This window comes from Scatophagus argus, chromosome 15 (genome assembly GCF_020382885.2).
Source record: "Scatophagus argus isolate fScaArg1 chromosome 15, fScaArg1.pri, whole genome shotgun sequence".
NCBI classification, from domain to species: domain Eukaryota; kingdom Metazoa; phylum Chordata; class Actinopteri; family Scatophagidae; genus Scatophagus; species Scatophagus argus.
The window spans coordinates 11970366-11978271 of NC_058507.1; the positions used below are offsets into that span (position 1 = coordinate 11970366).

Here is a 7906-nt window from a genome sequence, read left to right on the forward strand (position 1 = left end):
AATGCTTCGCACAACTGACACAGGAAGTCGTGATTTCTCTCTGGTGCATCAAACCATAGACATAATAATTATTAGTAATTATATTAATAATTATATTAATAATTATTATGTCTATGCATCAAACAACATCAAACAGCAATGAGAGAAGTCTCCCAGCTTCACTTCCCACTTCGCTTTCAGTGCCCCTATGCAGTCTCAAAACAATTTTTGACACAGTCAGAGCTATAACGTTTGTCTGTGTTTTTAACTGGATTGTTACTTCATAGCCATTTTGTACATATCGTGTTACTGCATTGTTCATGTGAAGAAGAAGCCTTGTGTTTTGCACAGAAATGAAAGTGAGTTACAACGCCTTCCTGTCATTTCAATAATCAAAACCCAGTCAATGAACCTTTAATGTGGTCTTGCTGGCAAGTAAAAGCTGACGTTGCGAGACAAGGCATTATAATATATGTTTTTTGTGTGTATGTAGTGCTTCTGGTTACTGTTGCTTTTGCAGGATTTGTACTCGCTTAAAAAACGAACTTGCTATTTCTACCATCTTTGAGGTTGGCCCTCGAGGTTGGCCCTCGATTGGATCATATCCGCTCTTTACCGCGATTGGCTGCTTTACCAGGAAGAGCGTTTGCTTTGAATGTTTCAAGCGATTTTATTGGTACGTTTCAAGACTTTTAAATTCCAAACGGTTTACATCCAGACAAGGCGAGGGTTTTTCAAAAGCACATCAGTACTTCTTGATCACCCTGCAGTTGAACTCTGACGAAAGACGTTACAGTTTTCGGCTAAGTGCATCTGATTTTTTGAGGTACGTGATGAATGGAAGTTGATAATGTAGCACCTCAAACCTCCCTGTTCTGAACGTGATCCCAAGTTTTCATGTGCTTTACGTTAACCTTACCTGCGTTTAGCGTCTGTTCTCAAAAGTTAGCTTAGCCAAAGTCGCATTTCTTATTAGTTTATTGTCAACACTCGTTATGTCAGTGTTAAAGTTAATTTAGTCTGTAGTTGTGGCTTTTATGAAAAGTGCGATGTTAGCTAAGGTTTGTTAATGACTAACGGTAACGTCGGCTTTCCACGCTGAGCCACAGAATACATCTCGAGTATTCGACCACTTAAGCTAGCGTTGAAGGCTAACGTTGGGTGTCAGTAGCTAGAAATAACGGATGGATGAAAATGTCTGCAGCTTTGGACAAGTCATCAGTAGGACGAGGACGATCATTCACTAACGCCGTGTGCGCACCAAACCAAGTATGTTAGTGAGAAGCAATAATATATTCTGATTCAGCCTGTTCTTATCCTTCACTGTCAACGAATCCCCAGCGCCTTCGTCCACTTGTATGCAAACATTAATACATTAATATGTAAAGATAAAGCACAAGTTAAATATAACGTTAAAATTTGTGTATTTGCCAACGAAATTCCGAAAATGATGCTGACTAGATCACGACATATTTATCAACGTCAAAATTATTCAGGCTTTTGAAAGTCCAACAAGTTGGACTATATTCTATACTACTGTTATATCTGTACTAAATTTTATTAAACACTTATCCCAATGCTATATTATCTGATCGTAATTTTTATCTTTTTGTAACAATTGTGACGCATATGTACTGCACAACAAACTTGTTAGTACCCTCTGGTGGACAAACTCTGTGATGGAGTCACTGTTTCTTCCTTAAACGTTTTGGCATTGCTGTGCTACAACTTTTTGTTATCTTTTTGCCAAAGTTTGAACTGATCTGATATGAACAGTCTGCTGTAATCTAATATCAGACGACAGACTGGCCTATCACACGGCATAATTGAAAAGAAAAATTCTTTACTTTCCACTTTTTATCCTGCAACATCATCTTTCCTCATTACACCAGTAAAAATTACATGCACATTCAAACCAAGGTTCGCCAACATTAGTAGATTTACAGAGTCACATTTGTATGATTCTGCTGTTTACTTTATGTGTCAACTTTCACTATGTAGTTCATTTTACACACATCTGTAAACCCCATAATCAAAAGTGTCTTATCAAGTGCGTGCAGCTTTCAGGAAGACGCCTCCCTCAGAGGGTAGTTGGGTCGTACCAACCCTTTAACTTAGTTTGCCCCTCTGCTTTTACAGGATGAGTTCTGTTGAAGTGAATGATGAGAATCGTGGTGTCTGCCCTGGTGGAAAGCAGAACAGTTTAGTCGATGACATTTTTGCCCTGGACCAGCCAACTGGGAGGCCCTCTATCCTGCGCCAGACAGAAAACCTTCCCAGTAAGGCTGTGCCAAAAGGGACAAAGGTAAAGAATCAGCTCACTTTTTCAGATGTTATGTGTCTGTTTTCTTTTCACACACTGCAGTGGCACCAGCCTGAAAATTACATGCAAGTGTCACCAAGCTGTCTTTTCCACATCTATTAAATCCTGAAGTGGTAGAGAGAGAATTTTTTTTGTTGTTGCACCTGGACACTATTTTGTTTCTTTTTTTTAATACTTGATTCTGTATGAAGTTTGACCCTCCTCAGTGAATTTGGAGAATAGCTCTACACAAAAATCAGACTCGTTTGTAGCACAGGTTTGCTAAGCAAACTAGCTTTTGTTTCCTTAAATATGTTGAAAGTGCTGCATTTGAGTTTCCAATTAATTTTCTTTCTGTAGATATTTTTTATGCAGGTAACATTTACTAAACGGGTCATTGCTTGTGTGTAGGTTTGTTTTCAGACTCCAAGAAGAGACCCTGTCACTAAGAGAATTCTGTCTCCGACCAAGTCTGTTAAGATGGCAAGTGTGGATGAGTGTACAAAAGCGATGGATTCCTTAAAATTGGATCAAACAAAGTAAGTGACATTTCTTATACAGCAATTACCCCTCCTGTGTAATGACTAATTAACTTAAGTAACCTTAGTAAGTCCCTTTTGTTGTTACAGTACTTCGCCACTAGATTCCACTGAGCAATCTGATGAACCCAAAACAGGTAATTTGTCCCTCTTAGCAAAATTATTTCCCTTGAATGTCTCTGAATGCTGAACAACCGATGACCTTCTTTTTGAATTTTCCACAGGAATGTCCTCTTATCCTGATGATGATATGCCGATACAAAGCAAAGGAGGCTATCAGTTGGATTTTGACAACATTGATGCCATCAATCCATTTCAGGGGTCTAATAAAGTGATGCTCTCTCCTGCAAGGCCTGCTGTTGAAAACCCTCCTACACACCAAACTGAGTCCCAACACACAAAACCAGAGAATATACTGGAGGAGCCTACCAAAATCGAATCGGCATTGGACGAGACGCTTCCGTTCATCCAGTCTGTGGAAAACTCGCTGGCCGACATGTCTGCTGACATCAGCTCCACAGAGAGCAGTGTGGTCACAGTAGTGAAGGTGCCAGCGGTCGAGGAAATAGATTCATACACTGCCACACCTGATGAGAAACAACCTGCTAAAATGTCCGTAAATGCAGGTGAAGACAAAGTGTCGGGTACTTTTGTGGAAGATGCTCCACTGCCAGCGAGAGGTTCTTACACCTTGGATTTTGACAACCTCGATACAATAAATCCTTTCCAGACTGGTGGCTCTAAAATGCAGAATTCCCCTGTTATTGGGAGAAAGGTACCAGACAACAGCCCACCTGCCAAGGAAGTGCAGATTATGGAAAATAAGACCACAGATGTTGTTGATGTACCAGAAGTGGCTCAAGAGGTGCCTGCTCACCCTGAGGTGAAACCCATAGCTGCAGTGGCCCCGATCTCAGCTAATGCTCCTAAACCTTCAGCTGCTGAATCCACGCCCGAGCCATCTGATGGTCCAGTCAAAGAGGGACCGGTCAAACTTGAGTTCAATTTCGACGACAGCGGTGAGGTCAGACAGAAACCGCCACCCAAGAAATTTGGAAAAAGGCCACCTGGTCTAAAATCTAAAGCAGGAAAGCCGGCGTCTGATGTCAAACCACCAAAAGAAACTCCAGTGAAGCCTGATGCCAGTGACGATGCTGATGTTCCAGTTCCCAATGGGGCTTACTCATTTGACTTTGACAAGTTTGACGACCCAAACTTCAATCCATTTGGCACAAAATCGAACATGAACAACTCTCCAGCGTGCAGCAAGAAATCCAGCCCTGTGCTCGTGGAGGCTTCCATTCCAGATCAAACGGACAAGCCTTTGGAGAAGGAAGCGGTATCACCAGCATGGTGTGTTTTGACTTTTAATCTGAATGTATCAAACATTTACTTACAATAGACAACTCATTTGTCAGCTGTACTATAAGTTTGTATGTTTTTTTTTTCCCCCCCTGTAGTGCTGAAGAGAGCATCTCAGCTGCTGATCCCAACCCTGGAGTAGTAAGAGAACAAATGCTGTTTGACAAATTTTAAAATGTTTTTCAGTGTAAATTTCCTCTGGTTGTGTTTTTGTTTTTTTTCTCCCCTCACAAAAAAATCTATTTTTTGTGGAATGACAGAATCTCGAACACAAGGCAGCCTCTGACCAGGAATTGCTGCTTGATGCTGAACAACCTGTGGAGATTCTTCCTGAGCAGAAGTCACTGGCCGCCATGTCAGAAGTGGAAGACGAGTTTGTTCCTGGAACTGTGTGTAAGTAAACTTTGGTTACTTACACATAACTCTGTTTGGTCTACCTCCACAAGGAGTTTTTAGCATTTGGTCTGTAATTCCAAAGAGGTTAGTTTAATTTCCTTTTGATGTATTGCTTTTAGAATCTGTTCTTTGTGAAACATCATTAAATGGAAAGCTAATTTTGATATCAAACTGTGATCTTCTTCTGTCTTTAGTCATGGCCAATGACTTTGGTGGACAAATCGATTACCTTGAGCAGTTTGGCTCCAGCAGCGTAAGTGGTCACTTGTCAGAAAGCAAAATTTTTTGATTACTTATATAATACATTAATGTTTTCTAATGTTTGTTTCTTCTTTTTTTGCAGTTCAAGGAGTCTGCATTGAGGAAACAATCCTTGTACCTTAAATTTGACCCCCTGCTGAGAGAGAGCCCAAAAAAGTCTGCAGGCCCGGCTGCTCAGACCCACGTCCCTCGCCCGGCCGCCTTTGTCTCACAGTATGACATACTTCTGTTTCCACTTACTCAGATTGCTGCTGTCACTGGGCATCAGAGCTGAATTTGTTCTGCTTTGGACATTCTGTACAACAAAATGAGATTAGTCTGAAAGGTAACCACTTTGACCACTTCACTAGTGAGTTTTTTTTCCTCCCCAATTCAGGCTTGAACGGAGGGAAGATAAAGAGGCATCAAATGGACCACAAAAGAATGATTTCAAACTGTTTGATGATGCTACAATGCCAGTAAGTCACTCTCAAACAGCTGCTGTTGACTCTGTCTGGTAACTTAACAATTAAAAATAGGTGGACGTGTCTATTCACTGTTTTGGAAACAACTAACATGATTTATTTACACTGCATATGTCATCCAGCCTCCTCCAGTCCTCAAGAGCCTCGTCCCTCCTTTCCCCCAGCCAGCAAACACAGAGGATTCCATTATCGAAGTGCTGAAGTACAGTCAGAAAGACATGGATGCAGCCATCGCCAGGGTGCACGCAGAAGTATGTTTGTGATTTGACAAAGAACAGCAGCTGTTTAAACCTCTGAAGAAGTTTTGAAGTCACTTTGTTTGGGTGTGTACAGACCTTGTTGATTGCAGGGTTTATGTAGTTTTCCAAACAATCCCTGGTGCAGTTTCAAGTAGTTGGACTCAACCACAGTGAATTCTAGAGTAAACACAACCATGTAATATCAAAGAAATGTGTTTAACAGACAATTGTCAATGATTGTTTCACTTGCAGGGTTGTCTGTGTCCGCTGAAGCTTGTTTCCAAGCCAAGACATTGAGGGAAAATTTATCTTGAGTCTTCCAACATTTACTCAGATCAGTATTTCATATACCCAGGGATGCTGCTTTGTTTAACAGGAGAGTCACTGGGGACAGTATTCAGTTCAGTAACAATTGCTGTGTTGGCTGGAAAAGGTCCTTACAATTAGCTAATCACTTTTTTTTTACTGACTCTGATTAAGCATAGCCTCCTGAATAATCAAAGTGATTTCTCTCACACAGACAAAGGAAAAAGAGGAGCAATGGAGTGCAAAGTATAAAAAGCTACTGGATGATGGTCAAGAAATGAGGTGAGTTGGGCTTTATCTGACTTTTGTTTTGTGATTTTTAATTCCTAAATTGATATTACATTTGAGTGCTTTTTTTTTTATCCACACAGGAAAATAATTGCAGAATTTGAGCTCATGATTGCACAAATGATGGGTAGGTTAACAAAACATTATGCACATCTTAATACAGACCGAATTTTTTGATGTGACATGTTTTTTTAAGAAGAGCTCTTTTTAATGTTCTCATATTATTTAGCTGATCGAGAGAAGGAGAGGGAGGAGTTCCAGACGAAGCTCAACGAGGCCCTGCTGGAGAAGGAGCAAGTGTCCAGCGACCTGAACACCATGGAGAGATCTTTCGCCGACCTTTTCAAGAGACTGGAGAAGTACAAGGATGTTGTTCAGGGTTACAAAAAGGTTAGAGGACATAAATACTTTCCCTGTAATAAATCGCAAAATGTTTTAACAAAAGCTGTGGCAGTTCGATAAATTGTCTTCTGTGCCTTTTCCCCCAGAATGAAGAGACATTGAAAGCTTGTGCTCAGGACTATCTGGCGAGGATCAAAAAGGAGGAGCAGCGCTACCAGACTCTTAAAGCCCACGCTGAGGAGAAAATTAGCCAGTAAGAAATCTGACTGTATCATGTTAATAGTTTAAATTGCACGACATGCATGTCTGAACGTCTTGTTCGTATTAAGAGCAAATGAAGAAATTGCGGAGGTGCGGTCCAAGAACAAGGCCGAGGTATCAGCGCTTCAAGCACAGCTGCGACGAGAGCAGCTGAAGGTGCAGTCGTTGGAGAAGAGCCTGGACCAGAAGGTGAGTGAACATAATGATTTTAGATGTGTGTGTTTTTCCCGAGGTCTTGAAGACGAGGTTTGAAATATTATCTTCACTTTTTGTTCCCCTTTTCACAGGAGAAGGAGGCCGAAGAGCTCACCAAACTCTGTGATGAACTCATCACCAAAGTGCAGAAGGGTTGAGCTTGTGTATTTTATATTTTAATGACTTTTTTCTCATTCTTCTTTGTTGTTGTCCAGATGAGCTTCTTCTAAAGTGTGTTGTTTGTCTTTGTCAATGTTCCTTATAATACTGTAAAAAAGTTAATAAAGATGATCTAAGTATTCTTTGTGGTAATTGTTGGACTAATAATTTGACTGCTGTTAATTTCTGCATAACTATGAACCACTAGGTGGCAGAATTGGTCCTTGTAAAGTTTGAATTTTGTCATCTGGGTTTTAGATTTGAAGTGTTATTTGTGGAAATAGAAGTTGTATGGCTGTTAGAAGCCTAAAAAAGTAGTTCTGTGTAGAATCTGTGCTTTAAATACGCCAGCCATTTGATGTACTCACCCCTCATCTGTCTGGAGCCAAAGCTCATCCCCATCCTGCAATGCTTACAACAAAACAAGAGCTCACCTGACACAATGCTCCCCTTCTTTCCTGAGTAATCACAGGGTCCTGTCACATCACTCCCAGAGCAGGACAATGCACTTCCTAAATGGTGAAAGGAAATCCTACCTAGATTGGAGTTGAATGAGGTGGTAGTGCGGACCAAAGGGGAGGAGGAGGAGAGGGTCAATTCACTTTATATGAGGAAAAGAGATGCTGGTCACTCGGTGTAGTCTTGCAGGGGCCATCACTCATCTAAAAAGGAACCTGCTCTTGTGTCTGTGTGGTACCTATTCAGTCATTCATCCCAGCAACTTCTGTCCCTCTGCTGGCTGCCCTCTGTGTCACCTCCAGCAGACACTTCAAGTCGCTCAAAGGAAGAAAGCTGACCTGTCTGTACTGTTAC

General features: G+C 41.1%; 1 protein-coding gene across 2 annotated transcripts; it reads left to right on the plus strand.

Moving 5' to 3' along the window:
- Nucleotides 1-649: 649 nt before the first annotated feature.
- Nucleotides 650-7246, plus strand: tacc3 (transforming, acidic coiled-coil containing protein 3). Of its 2 annotated transcripts, XM_046412100.1 has the most exons (18): nucleotides 672-805; nucleotides 1184-1248; nucleotides 2119-2284; nucleotides 2693-2820; nucleotides 2911-2957; nucleotides 3045-4173; nucleotides 4281-4323; nucleotides 4443-4575; nucleotides 4773-4831; nucleotides 4922-5052; nucleotides 5216-5297; nucleotides 5426-5554; nucleotides 6063-6130; nucleotides 6220-6263; nucleotides 6366-6526; nucleotides 6625-6731; nucleotides 6808-6928; nucleotides 7027-7246. In XM_046412100.1, the coding sequence occupies exons 3-18, from the start codon at nucleotides 2120-2122 to the stop codon at nucleotides 7090-7092; spliced, it is 2613 nt and encodes an 870-aa protein (XP_046268056.1). In that variant the 5' UTR covers nucleotides 672-805; nucleotides 1184-1248; nucleotide 2119; the 3' UTR covers nucleotides 7093-7246. The 2 variants fall into 2 exon arrangements, with proteins under 2 accessions (XP_046268055.1, XP_046268056.1); XM_046412099.1 differs by lacking the exon at nucleotides 1184-1248 and having other exon boundaries at nucleotides 650-805.
- Nucleotides 7247-7906: the final 660 nt, after the last annotated feature.